The 13929-nt window shown below is 57.9% G+C and overlaps 1 protein-coding gene across 1 annotated transcript in view; it reads right to left on the reverse strand.

Annotated features, from left to right (window-relative positions):
• The window catches only part of LOC119111964 (tetratricopeptide repeat protein 28-like), a 68250-nt gene that overhangs the window by 44717 nt on the left and 9604 nt on the right, over window positions 1–13929 (reverse strand). Inside the window, 1 exon segment of the mRNA XM_037235863.1 lies at window positions 8666–8923. Coding sequence (XP_037091758.1) covers window positions 8666–8923 — 258 coding nt within the window.

Consider the following 13929-nt stretch of genomic DNA (forward strand, 5'->3'; position numbering starts at 1 on the left):
CATAGCGGCACAGAGCCAAGTGGGACGCCGCCACAGACCGGCACAGAGCCGGGCAGAGCGCCGCCACAGACCAGCAGGACTGTGAAACACCGCGGCGGGAACGCAGGAGGAGACGGAGAGAGCGCCGGAGGAGACGAAGAGTGTCGGAGGAGCGCGCCTGACCAGCTCGGGGTGGCACTAGCGCGTCTTGAGGTTGTGACTACACGCCGGCGGGGTGTGACTCCGTCCCCAGTGGGTGGCACCCTTCCACACATGGCTGGAGGATCGTGCCTCTCCGGAAAGAGGAAGAGAGTGGTGTGACGACAACTCCCACGGTCCCAGCGGGTGGGTTGGTACCGGTCTGAGCAGCTCGTCGTTTCCGGTTCGGCTGGGCTGGGCTGGGCTGGGCTGGGCTGGGCTGGGCTGGGCTGGGCTGGGCTGGGCTGGGCTGGGCTGGGCTGGGCTGGGCTGGGCTGGGCTGGGCTGGTCCGGGCCGGGCTCGGCCGGCTCGGCCGGCTCGGCTCGGCTCGGCTCGGCTCGGCTCGGCTCGGCTCGGCTCGGCTCGGCTCGGCTCGGCTCGGCTCGGCTCGGCTCGGCTCGGCTCGGCTCGGCTCGGCTCGGCTCGGCTCGGCTCGGCTCGGCGCGGCTCGGCTCGGCTCGGCTCGGCTCGGCTCGGCTCGGCTCGGCTCGGCTCGGCTAGGCTCGGCTCGGTGGCCTCGTGCGCGGCCGAGCGCGCGTGCAGGAGGTGTGAACGGGTTTGTAGCGCCGAGCAGGCCGAGCAGAGCAGGGCCGACCCGCACCAGTGGCCAGCTCGAGAACACCCTGCAGCGGAGGCCAGTGGCCGCCACCTGCCGTTCACCCCTGACCTCATTGGTGATCAGCGCAGCGAGGGCTGGTTAGGCTAATTGCGTCTCGACCGACCGGGCCCAACCAGCTCAGGTGATAACAGACACCGAACATTTCCCTGAGGATTGATATCAGAAGACTGACGAGAGAGAACGAACGAGAGTGAAAATGAATATATAAATGTGATATATATATATATATATATATATATATATATATATATATATATATATATATATATACTCTAATATCATCGATTTCTTTCACTTGCTTCTATTGCTGATTAACAGCCTCGAACTGTCTAATTGACTTAAGACTACTACGAAACGGCTCGGCAGATGTTTTCCGGGTACATATTTTTTAACGCAAGCCTGAAAAAGACTGCTGCTTTTCACCTGCTCCGCACCTGATTCCACCACCACTCTCCTTGCTGACGCCAGTGTGCCTCATATGATCATTACGTTATGGCCGGACACGGTTTTTACCGCGATGGCGTCAGATTACGCGAGGAGACGTCATTGTCAAAAGGGGCACGGGGGCGCGCACCGCCGCAAAAAGACAATTGTCGGCGGCGCAAAAACTGGCTCGGCGCCGCCTGGAGTCTGCCTCGGGTCGCAGCGGGGCGTGCGGGCCCCGCGGCGCGGCGGGCGCGGCGGCGCGGCCTTGCTAATTGCCGACAGGTGAGGCGGCATCGCAGCACCCGTCGCCGGCCGGACCACCCCGCGCGGGCCACGTCGTGGCCGGCGCGGCCGCCGGCCGGCGCCCCGGCGGCGTCACGACGCCGACCGCCCGGTATGCGCCCGTCGTGCCCGGCCGATTACCGGGGTGAGACAAACGTGTATCGATGGCCGCCCGCCAGGTGGCGACAGCGAGCGCGCGGGCATTCCTGCATAAGCAGCCCGACGCCGGCCGGCGGGTTTTACGGCGGTCGGGCTCGCGGCTCTGACGTCGAAGCCGCGATCACATGCCGGGCTCGGGGTTGTCGCGGGCGGCCGGATCTGCCGCCGGTGACGGCTCGCCGACTGTGAGGACGTCCTCACACGGCGCAGCGATCGTGCCAGGCTCACGTCTGCCGAGACCCACACGCGCGGCACAGCATTCACACCGACTTAACGGTTGTCACAGCGTGATATGTGCCCTCACATATCACTCACGTCCTGGAGCCGGCCTTCTCGGAGGCTGCGCAACACTGTTGTCGCAACGGAATCGCGTCGACTGCATCGTAATATAGAGCCGCGGCGGAGACGGCCCATCATTGAGAGAGACGACCTTATTACGTGAGCGACACTGACCCGGTCAGCGATCACAGCCGGCAGCGGGAGGGGGTGGGGTGGAGAAGGGGGGGGGGGTGAACGGTGGCGGCTGAGTCCAGATAGGCCGTCCTTGTCAGCGAGGATTCGGGTCGTGTCCATATAAGTGGATGCGCGGCGCGGCGCGGGCGGCGGGCGGCCGCCTCCAGCTCTCGGCGTGCCTCGCATTCCTGATCGCAATTTGTCAGATCCGATGTCCCACCGGCCAACGAATGTCCTCCCGACGTTCGGTCGGCGGCGGCTATTTCCGAGCCCCCGGTGAGCTGTCGGGAATCTTCCAGGGACGGCTGGGCACAACAGCCGAATTCCGCTGCTCGCTCATGCGTCCTAGGCGCGCGTAAGTGTTCCAGACAAGCTAGGCTTGATGCAGGCGCCAGACACCTTCCGGATCGTTTATCATGCTGTCGTTCAAAGTCTCCGTTGTATTCCTGGCGACAAGTGAAACGTTGAAGCAGCCGTCTGTCAAGGGCGTTTATTTTGGTACGGATGTTTGAGGCGCTATACTATGGCCGTATGTGTAACCGCCTATCAGCCCATATGATTTGAAAGATTATTATACAAAGTTACAAACTACGCTGAATACCATTGCAATTGATGTTGAGGTCTTGTGGGCCACTAATAACCCGTCATGTGATGAAAAGAGTGCCAGCATATGTTGGCCGTTATCACAAGTTTAGAACTGTGTTGGAAGCGTTCACAAGGCTGTACTGACTTTGTGGGTCACTGCACGTTCGTGCAACCCACGGACGGGTAATGAAAATAATGTCAAAATTGGCCTGTTCGTTATGTTTCGCCGTCATTTCGACAAGCATAATTACAACGGAAGCAATGGACCGGATGACGTGGGAAAATTGCACGACGCATAGTTCGGAACTGTGAATGATTCACTGCTGCACTTTAAAGTCCGCCAAAACAAGAACACTTCAAGACACCATGGACAAATAGCTGCCGGTCAGAAAAAGTCTGTCAGATACGAAGGCACGCGTTGGTAGAAAGTCACTTTCATGTACCTGCAAAATATAAGCACTGTTTCTTCTGTTTCAAGTCAGGAACGAAGTCATGATTCCATGTCGCACATCAGTCCAGTTATTAAGTTAGGTGTTGGTTGTATGGTAATGATAATAGCATGCTATTTTTAGCCATAGATCAACAACCATTGAAAAGCCACTAGGCGATTGAAAGCTTTAACGTGAAGCCTGTGGCGTCTGTTTATCCATTGTCCAATGTTCCGGAATTTGGACATCCTCTAACAAATAGCACACTTTCGAGCATTAACATAACCAGCCTAGCAGGTATGCCCCACACGTACCAAGAACATAGGTCAATGATGTCTTCATGGATACATTCATTGGCACATGCCCTAGAAATGAATAGTTGGTGCAACACTTCTTGGTGCACGTTACCTTTATCTGTTCAATGACGCAACGTGAAATGATCCGTCATGAGAGTAAGGCGAGAAGAAAGAGTCTGTTACGGGAGAAAGCTGCCTTGCGCGCCTTGAAGCTGAGGCAAGACACGCAACCCGTGGGTGGATGGAATGCATTTTAAAAGACCATCGAGTCCAGACGTCATGGAAACGACCCGCAGACGGGCACTCCTTGCAGAGGGCACCAAGCGAACGCGAATATGGTTAAACTTTCACTTAAGGCGTGGCAACACTCAATGAGGACTGCATGAGATGTCACGGACCTTCTTGAAGCTAGTCAGCAGCGAAACTATGACTGCAGCAATTCCCCGTCTCAGAAGCCGGTAAACACTAACACACGTAGAAACACCTGGCAGCAGTGCCACTGAGCTCCGGCCATAACCGACCTCTGCATGCACGCGGCCGGCGCCGCCCTCCTGGGCCTGCAGCGCATTCCCTCGCGTTCCCAGAGGGCGCGTTACGCGCCGGCTACCGCGAACTGCGCCGGGTATAATCAACGGCGCATGCCAATGCTGGCTCCGGAAGCGAGGAGGCCGCCGACGAAGGCGGGGGGGGGGGGGGGGAAGCGTCCTCCCGGCCAGTTGCCCAGCCGAGCCGGCCCGGCGCCGCGTCACGGTCCTCTCGGCCAGCTGCCTAGCCGAGCCGGCCCGGCGCTGCGTCACGGTCCTCCTGGCCAGCTGCTGAGCCGAGCCGGGCCGGCGCCGCGTCACGGTCCTCCTGGCCAGCTGCTCAGCCGAGCCGGACCGGCGCCGCGTCACGGTCCTCCTGGCCAGCTGCCCAGCCGAGCCAGATCGGCGCCGCGTCACGGTCCTCTCGGCCAGCTGCCCAGCCAGGCCGGGCAGACGTCGAGTTACGCAGCCCCTCCTCCAAGCAAGCTGTCGTCAGCCTCCCTGATGGGGGGGGGGGGGGGCGCCGCACCCAGTGGCATGAATGTGGTGGGATCGGGACTTGAGGCGCCGTAAACGTGCCAGGCAGACTGCACCCACACGGCCGCACTGCCCCAGAGGATCAGGGTTCAGGGCAGGTCCAGCATTGAACCTCGGAAGGCAGCTCCGAATACCGGGTTAATTGCCAAACAACCAAACCCGTCAAGAGGAGACTTATGTCCAGTCACTGTATTGTGACACGATCTTAATGCCCCCATCCCCCAATCCTGGACCCAGCAAGCCAATCCCGCCTCGACTATCTCGACCGTCGGAGGGCGCCGGGCTTCCACGGTCAGATCGCGGCAGGGCACTAAGCTGACCCTCGGCACACTGCCGCAGGCGTCAGGCCGACCTGGCCAGGCAGCGCGGAGAGAGCACGTGGGCTGACCGGACGCAATCGACCTCTTCGGACAGCCGCCCAGGGAGGCCTGATTAGCCATGGACAGCGGCCTGACATGGCTTAATTGGAGGCCGGCCGATTGCGACAGAGGCGCCGGACCGCAACTCCCCACAAACGAGCGCCGGCGCGCCGGGCCAACTGACCTGATCTTCACTGACGACAGCAGCGTGCGGAGACGAGTGCACAGGCCATTGGGAAATCAATTACGGCCTGAAATAGCGTAGCGTCTTTGAAAAAGTCGCTAATCACCACGCAGTCACGCCCTCGCTGACGCGGAGGTGTTTCAGTGGGACCCGAACAGTGGGACCCGAAATACATGTCACACTGCATTAGACTGTATCTCTGATTGCTGCGTTTACCTCTGGGGTGGAGATGAGCGTCCCCTGAGAACTGCGGGGGTGGAGATGGGCGTCCCCTGAGAACTGCGGGGGTGGAGATGGGCGTCCCCTGAGAACTGCGGGGGTGGAGATGGGCGTCCCCTGAGAACTGCGGGGGTGGAGATGGGCGTCCCTGAGAACTGCGGGGGTGGAGATGGGCGTCCCCTGAGAACTGCGGGGGTGGAGATGGGCGTCCCCTGAGAACTGCGGGGGTGGAGATGGGCGTCCCCTGAGAACTGCGGAGGTGGAGATGGGCGTCCCCTGACTGCGGTTCTGCGGTTCTTGGCTGGTGCACAAGGTATGCATCTTGATGTGCAAGAACTATTAAACTGAGTTAGAATGCTTCTAGACTCCAAACTTCTACATGTGACGGAATTCTTTACGGGTGCAATTGTCACTTGCACGGCTTTATAATTTGGAACTGTTCGTTTCGTTGAGGCCGCCACCGGCTCTCCGTGGTCCAGTGCAAATAGGGTTTGCGCATTGTGAAACAATTATGAAGAATTAGCCTAGTTTGAACGTCACGCCAGAATAACGTCACGCTATAACCTATAAAGCTTGAGGTGCTATGAGGAGAAAACCAGCCGCTGAGCACAACATAACAGATGACTACACACTGCATCAACCTGCAATCTACCATCTTCGATTTTGGGCCACGCAAGGCTGATACACTGGAACAACTCAGAGTGCACTGCATTTAATTCATGTGTCTATCAGAACTGCACACCTAGTTGACAGCGATAAGACGCGCCACATCCACCAGCCCGTGGACATCGAACAAGTGTCGGACAGACAGAAGCGCAAGAGGTGCTCATCGGACGGTTATGCAACTGCAGTGCAAGGTCATCCGAACATGACCTTGCCCCTCTGGGAACTGCGGACCTGCACACGCTGACGTCAGGCTCGGACACTGACCGGGCGGACAGGCGACGACTGCATGATAGCCGTGCAGAAAGCATCCACCGAAGCGGCAGCCATCAATAACGCAGCGCCGATAAGCAGCGAGCACTTCAATCAGCTCCCAGCTGCAGCTCGAGTCGGCCACAGGGACGCTCTGCACGACAGCTCAGCGTTGGCAGCCGTGCCGGCAGCGCTCCGCCAGCCTCGGCCCGCGTGCTGGGCGGACTGAAGCTGCTCCCTGCACTCGCGCTGGCGGGCGCTGCTCGGTCGGGCGCCGCCCTTCGCCAGTGCCCGGGGCCGCCGGCGCCGGCCACCGTCGGCTGCCAGCTGGCCGTGCCGTACTGTGCAAGAGCCGGCCGGGAGAGAGCGAGAGCGAGAGAGCGGCGGTCGCGGCCGCCGGCGCGGCGAGCTGCCGAGCCGACAGCGCCGGTCTCCGGGAGCAGGCCGGCCGGCCGCCGGCGCCGCGCCCGCCCGGCCGGCTCGTGTCGCGCCTGATTGCATTCTCGCCGAGAAAACACTGCGGCTACGGACGCGGTGTGGAGCGCGCCACGTTTGACCGCGCGCTGTTGGTCGGAGAGACCGGCTGATTAGGCAGCCGCGGGTGATTAGAAGCAGAGCGCGGGGCAGGCTGGTGCTCTCACTTGCAGGAAAGTAGGGGAAATACGGGCCACACTCCGTGAGTGGTGCTAGAGGTGGGGTGGGGAGGGTGGAGGCAGGAGAGGGGAGAGCCGCGTTGCGTCGTCCCTGACGGCAGCGTCGTGATTTCATCTGAACTCGCTGCCGTGACAGCTGTGACACATTTGCTTAAAGGAAATGCCCGCCGACAGCCTTGACCACATGACTGTTGAATTATGCATTCGTCCACACCTCGGGAGAAATGCTTGCCTTGCACATGACATTGTGCGCAAGGGGTACTGAGTGCCAACAGCCCACCATGTGAGCAGTTTTACAAACACTTCACCGCACGACGAGTGAGCGAATCTTCCCGGCCTGAAGCACATCCACAAACAAGTCAGATGTGTTCAGCAACTTGACCATGACCAAAGAATTCGGCCTCTCGAAACGACAAGCTAACACCCCGCCACCCAGGTGCACGGCGCAATCCAGCACGCGAGTAGGCCATCCCCCGGCACTAACTGGCGATTGTGTGCACTCTATCGCAATCCAGAGGCGTACAGCGCGGTCTTCGCCGGCCCCGTATGTTACACGGATAGCGCGAGAACATCCGGCCCCTCAGCAGCTGTTCACCACCGGCTGAGCAGCGCTGCTTATGCTGTAAATGAGATGTGCATTACGCTGCCCCCATGTAAATGTCGACGCCCCAGCGACCGACCTCGTGCCTCTGCCATGGGTATTTCCGGGACGGAATCGCCGCCTGGGATGGGCCCTGTTGCCACAGCTGACACGCGATCTCCATTGGCTCCCATCTTGTTTGCCGCGCCCCAGACCTTGCAGATGGCCGTTCATTCCGGCTGTGGGAGCCGGCGTTTGGGCGCGGCCGCGGAGCGGTATCTCGGCACAGGAGGGCCCCAGCCGTCTCAGGCAGGTGCGTTCGACACTGGTATGTAACTGCATCGTGTTGAGTGCTTGCGTTGTTCGGAAGATTGTTGTCGTGGACGGAGGCAAAGGCGTTTGGTGCAATCTCGTCTTAATCTAAATCGTGCATCACCGACGCAATAGTTTCAACATTCCATTAAATTCCATCGAACGAAACAATTTATGGTCCTCCATTTGATGTAGCAATATCCCTGCAAACATTTCCTGAGCACATGGAGCCATGCATCAGGTGACAACACTGAAACATTCGTGAATACTTCCAATTTTTTGGCGCGGGCGTACTTATACAACACATGTTATGTTCAGTATCAAACTCTTCTGCACATGTACCGGGGCAGAAAATGGTTGCACGCCATTGATCGGCCGTGAATGGAAATTCTGTGCTTTGATTCTGCGATCTTCCATAAAGCACCTGCAACATGGCATTATTTTGCTTTCAACACAATGAGCCATTTTTAGAATTCTTTAAATGTATGGCTTCACATTACAGCTCATAATGCGCTGGCAGGACCGTTTTTAGACGGTTGACTGACATAACTGCGCAGACGTCACAACAAGCGAACCATTTGCCTGTTCAGCTGGGCTCGGTGGGAGGTCTGGTGTAGTTGCATTAGTGCAATTCGCGCGACAAGCCACCGCTTGACTGCCATCCCTGATAAATAGCATGCCTCACTCCGTGGCAGAGACGATTCAAGTCAACAGCCCAACCGGCGGCCCGTTCCACCATCCTGAACTGATTTTGACAGGCGGCGCATGACGAAATGACGTCTGACGCGGACTAAAGACACCAATAAAGCAGACTCTAATGGTGCCTGACAGGCGTTTCCCGAAGGTCGCGCAGCTGCAGCTGGTACCCTCGCGCCCCTCAGCTCTCGCCGTCACGGTCGGCGCCGGCGGCGGCGGCGGCGGCGGCGGCGGCGGCGGCAGCGGCGTGCCAGACCCACCTTGGACCAGTGCGGACTGAGCTCGGCCGCCTTCAGGCCGTCCTGGTGCGCCGCCGGCAGCTGACCCAGCTTGACGCGGGCCGCCGACCGGTTCGAGAAGAGCACGTGGTTGGCCGGATCGAGGGAGATCGCCTCGGTGTAGAGACGCACGGCCGCCTCGAACTCGCCTGCCTGGCAGGCGGCGTTGGCCAGGCGCACCTTCTCAAGGAAGAGCTCGCGGCTGGTGGAGGAGAGCTCCGCATCGCTGCCGAGCTCCACCTGGCGGGGCACACGGGTCAATCGGTCAGCGGCAAGCTCTCGCGGACGTGGTCACCACAGACAGCGTCACGACAGGCAGAGTTACGACGGGCGGGGTCACGACAGGCGGGGTCACAACAGACGCGGTCACCACAGGCGGGGTCACAACAGTCAGGGTCACAACGGGTGGGGTCACGACAGATGGGGTCACCACAGGCGGGTCACCACAGGCGGGGTCACCACAGGCGGGTCACCACAGGCGGCGTCACCACAGTCGGGGTCACGACAGACAAGGTCGCAATAGGCATGGACCATGGTAGGTATTTTAGTCGCGACAGAAGGTGTCACGGCAGGCGGGCGAAGTCCTAAACGCTAACTCGAATTTAAAAATCAAAACAATTTCGGAGATTTTTGGTCACCATAACCTTTTTAAGGTAAAACAAGGTCACTGACCTGAAATGAACACCAGCGATCTGTTCTTTTGAACAGATATTTACGTTCGAGGCGGTTCAGGGACGCAGTCTGTGAGCACTTTTGATTTTGATGAATTTGATGATGGCTTTGATGATCATTTGAATTTGATGTCTCCAGCTTTCTTAGCTTTTGGATATTGGCGGAGTCAAATTGACCCGCAACAGAGCTTGTGGTACTCAACCGGCTACCCCGGCGCTGGCTAATGAGAATCCGAAACGTTGGACGTTTATGGGAACACGTTATGCAAAAAGTGTTTCATACAGAGGCGTTCTAACAGGCTAGGCGGTCTTACCCGCAAGCATGCCGCACAGCGCGAAAACAGGACACTCGATGACAGTAATGGGGCAAACAGATGACAATACAAAGACGACATAAATCATGGCCAATCAGCATACGGTGGTAATTAGGGACACAAAAATGAGCATACTGAGGTCCATATCAATCGTGTTCGTGGCTACCCTTATAAGAGTCAGCTGCTGAAGTTTTTGTTTATGGAAGGTTGCAGACCACGCATGAAAATCGTGTCGAGTTTTTCTCTACAAGCCCAAGACCCTAGCTCAATCTTTACCCCCACATGGCACGTCACAAAGACCATCACATCCGTGATGGGTCCGAAAATGAAACCAGACCGGGCTGTTGATGTCCTAGCTGAATTTTACGCGGCGATGGTAAAACACCTTTCACGTGCCGAAAAAACACAACATTCTATGCGGGTAGCCAAAAACGGAGTGTATGCGACTTGATGCACTGCATTGTTGGTAGAACAAGTGCTGTCAAATCCAGAGGCACACGGAGCACCTGTCTCTTTTGGTGGGCTGGTCTGGGCAGGTCAGGCGAGCACCAGGTGCTGTCTTAGTGACCCTGGACTGTTCCAGGCAACTCTGCATTCTATGACGCCATTTTTGGAGGGTGTTTTTATCTTACGGCATGGCTCGTCGTTGATGTAGGGTGATGTGACGAATACCATATTTTATTTTCTTCTCAATGGATGGTCGGGAGTGGGACGCTAATCGGTGGCTTGCTTAACTAGAACTGAAATCAGCCTGAGGGATATCAGTTGGCTTGAAGAAAACTTTATTCGTTAACCTTTTCCTGAAAGGTTATCCGATACGTAGCTAAGGCGCTGTTCAAGCATAGTTACTTCACGTGATCATCGAGCTTCGGTCTTCGAAATCTCACTGGCAGCGAATAGTAGCTGGTCACGCTTATCCCTGGCAGCATTCAGGCTACCTGGTCCGCTGCCCAGCGGGTCATTTGGCCTTCCAAGTCCGCTGCACATCAGGTCATTTGGACTACCAAGTCCGCAGCGCATCAGGTCAATCTTCGTCTTACGGTAACTCTCAGCACTCGAACAAACGCTGGACTGACCAACAGCTGCAGACCACTTATAATGAGCCCGCAGCCGCTCCGTTCAGACGGGGTTAGCAACGGTAAATCGGCACCAGCTGATCGGTCGATTGGTGGTGGATAGGATGCTGGCGCGCTGCGAACGGGTCGGCTGACCCCGTGGGAGCTGGCGATAGTGGGATCTGATCCCTCAATGGGGCGGCGGCTGAACACTGACAAGTAAGGATCCAGTGCTGTTGCAGATGGTGCTCCGATTATTAAAGAACCTGCAACACCAACGAAGATCGACGATGAAGGAAGGAGACCGTATCAGCATAGGGAACATCTGGAAGTTTTTGAAATGACATTTTTGGTGCCTCGCCGAAGTTTTTCTTGCCAGATGCGCGTAGTGACAAAGGCAGTTACACGCACACTCTGTACGCGGCAGATATTTCTGTTTTTCGTCACCCTCGCAGAACAGTCTTGACCGCACGCTTGCTCCCAGACTGCCCAGGCGGCCCTTGTGCATAGGCAGAGGGCTATCCAGATCGCGGAGGCTGGATGAGTGAGAAGACGTTTCCGGTGAGGGGACGCGAGACGGAGCCCTCGGGGGATGTCAGGGGACTGAAGGGTTTATTTAGAGACAAACCATGACCGTGAGCCCACCGTCGCGGGCGCTGGTTAACACAGCATTAAAGCTGCGGCAGAGTGATCCCCCTCCCCCGTTGCTGCCATCTCGTGGGTAGGAGGAGGTCAGGGAAAGACCAGCAGACGCCAAGCAAAACCACGGACCTCCTAACTACATAAGCTATAACACCAAATGCTGCTTTCTCTACCATAACCAGGCGGAATAATTGGCACAGCAAACCCGTCGAAGGCTGCATCCAACCCTTTTGGCAGACAGCTGAAGGTGGCAGTGGAATTTGACCACGTTTTACAACCGCTTTACACACACCTACACCGGAATAACTCGGCCACAACTGGTAGTTATATAATGAATAATGTTTTCTGTTACCGATACTCCACAACAGATGCTTCACATTCCACTTAAACCGGGCGGGGTAACCGTGTGGATTTTTCCTATCATATGAGGGACAGAGCGACAGGCAGCGAACGCCACCGGTCGCTGGCGCCACCCCTGTTCTGCCAGCACCAGGGTCCGGTCGTGGTCGCCGTCCTGTGTGTGCCTCCCGGTCGATAGCGGAAAACTGGCGAACAGGTCGCATTGTCTGGATGACGAACACCTGCCGCATCCCCGTCACCGATCGCGTGCACCGGCCTGCGGGCGAGCCCGCGAGCCTCCGCGGCCGGCGCTGCACCCGACGGCTGCACCGGAGCAGCCGAGCGCCGCCGCCGGCCGCGGCAGACAATTACGGAACGCCAACACCTGGTCGGCCGTCCGCCAACGCCGGAACGCCGGTGCTCGGGTCGGTTCGGGTCAGCGGCTGCTCATGTGAGCTCACCTCGCACCGCCGGCAGTCAACACCGTGCATCACGAACGGATACTTATTAGGAAGGCTTGAGCATGCCAAGTGATGTATATCAAGGGTTGTCAGTATTAAACTAAATGGTGTTACTTCCGAGAAGGGGTAGGGCTTTTTGAGACAATGTGGACTGCATTGCGCTTAATGTCAGTTGTTGGCTTCACAAAAGCAGGGATAAGGCCAAGCTACCTCCTTTCAAAAAAACTTTGCAGAAGTTCAACAACGCATATACGCTTTGCGCTAATGAAAAGAAAGATGAGGGGGGGGGGACTTAACTCCTCAAAAACGGGATAACTTCTACTGATGCTAGCCAGGATATTTCGAAGGACCGCTTAGGTGGGTCCAAGCTGACTCAAGACATTTCATGCAAAGATAACAAGGAGACATTTTTGCTGTCTGTCGTCGTCGTTTATTAGCATCAATTGCTCATGATCCATTTGCCGCCTGGCCTGCAGTGCCCAGTCTACAACGGACGGAATTTTGAGCACGTCGTTTGCATACGTACGTGTCAGTATCTTTCCAAGACTGCATACGTATGCCGATGGAGCTACCGCAGCAAACGTTGGAGGACGCCATGGCACCACTTCACACGTGCATGCGAATCAGTCACATACGCCATTCATTTTTCATGTTCGGGTTTCCCGATCGACGCCAGCCTCGGCACATGGTTAAGCCCCACATATCCGCAGTGTCCTCGCCCGTCTCTCGTCTGTCTGCATGGTCTACAGACGGCTGCAGTGACCCCGTCCCCCTCCCCCTGCGTCCTCAGCCGGCTGCACTGTGCCTCGCCTGTGTCCCCGGCCCGCTGCGGTGTGCCTCGCCTGTGTCCCCGGCCCGCTGAGGTGTGCCTCGCCTGTGTCCCCGGCCGGCTGCAGTGTGCCCCTCCTGTGTCCCCGGCCCGCTGCGGTGTGCCTCGCCTGTGTCCCCGGCCCGCTGCGGTGTGCCTCGCCTGTGTCCCCGGCCCGCTGCGGTGTGCCTCGCCTGCGCCCCCAGCCGGCTGCAGCGTGCCCCGCCTGTGTCTCCCGGCCGGCTGCAGCGTGCCCCTCCTGTGTCCTCGGCCCGCTGCGGGTGTGCCTCGCCTGTGTCCGCGGCCGGCTGCAGTGTACCGCGCCTGTGTCCGCGGCCGGCCTGCAGTGTACCGCGCCTGTGTCCCGGACCCGGTGTGAGACCGCAGCCAAGCCCAGGGCTCTCTTCCCTCACGAGCGGTCGAGCGCGCCGCCGACCGCCGCGCCCCTAATAGTTGTTTGTGCCGCCGCCGGGCCGGCTAGGTCATGCCGGGTCACCAGGGCAGCGGCGGCGCCCCGCCGTCCGCCGTCACCGGCGATACTTTCATCACGCAGCGCGGAGGCGCCACTTACGCCAGTGCGTGGCGAAACGGGCACGACGATGCTCCCATTGTTGGCGCGATCCTTGTCACGGTCCGGGTACGGGTCAATTAGTCCAGAGTTGACAGGACGAAAGTGGAATGGTAACACGCTGTAGGTGAATGCATCCCCTGACATCCTTCGTCGAGGATCCACTAAGAATAGAGGAAGCCTCTTTAGCTTATCTTATTGAACTGGCATCGGATGGCCTCAATTCCAATTTCCTCAAAACGAACAAATGCATGCCATGGGGTTGGGAAACATATCCTGCTGATGAGAAGTTCCTTGTTCAATAAGGCATTGTTCAAAAGGCATTATGTTTGCTGCATCATTTTTTTCTTCAAATATTTTCCCGAAAATATGTATCACATAGAGCACC

The sequence above is a fragment of the Pollicipes pollicipes genome, unplaced genomic scaffold, assembly GCF_011947565.3.
Source record: "Pollicipes pollicipes isolate AB1234 unplaced genomic scaffold, Ppol_2.1 Scaffold_7261;HRSCAF=8764_pilon_pilon_pilon, whole genome shotgun sequence".
Classification (NCBI taxonomy): Eukaryota; Metazoa; Arthropoda; class Thecostraca; order Pollicipedomorpha; family Pollicipedidae; genus Pollicipes; species Pollicipes pollicipes.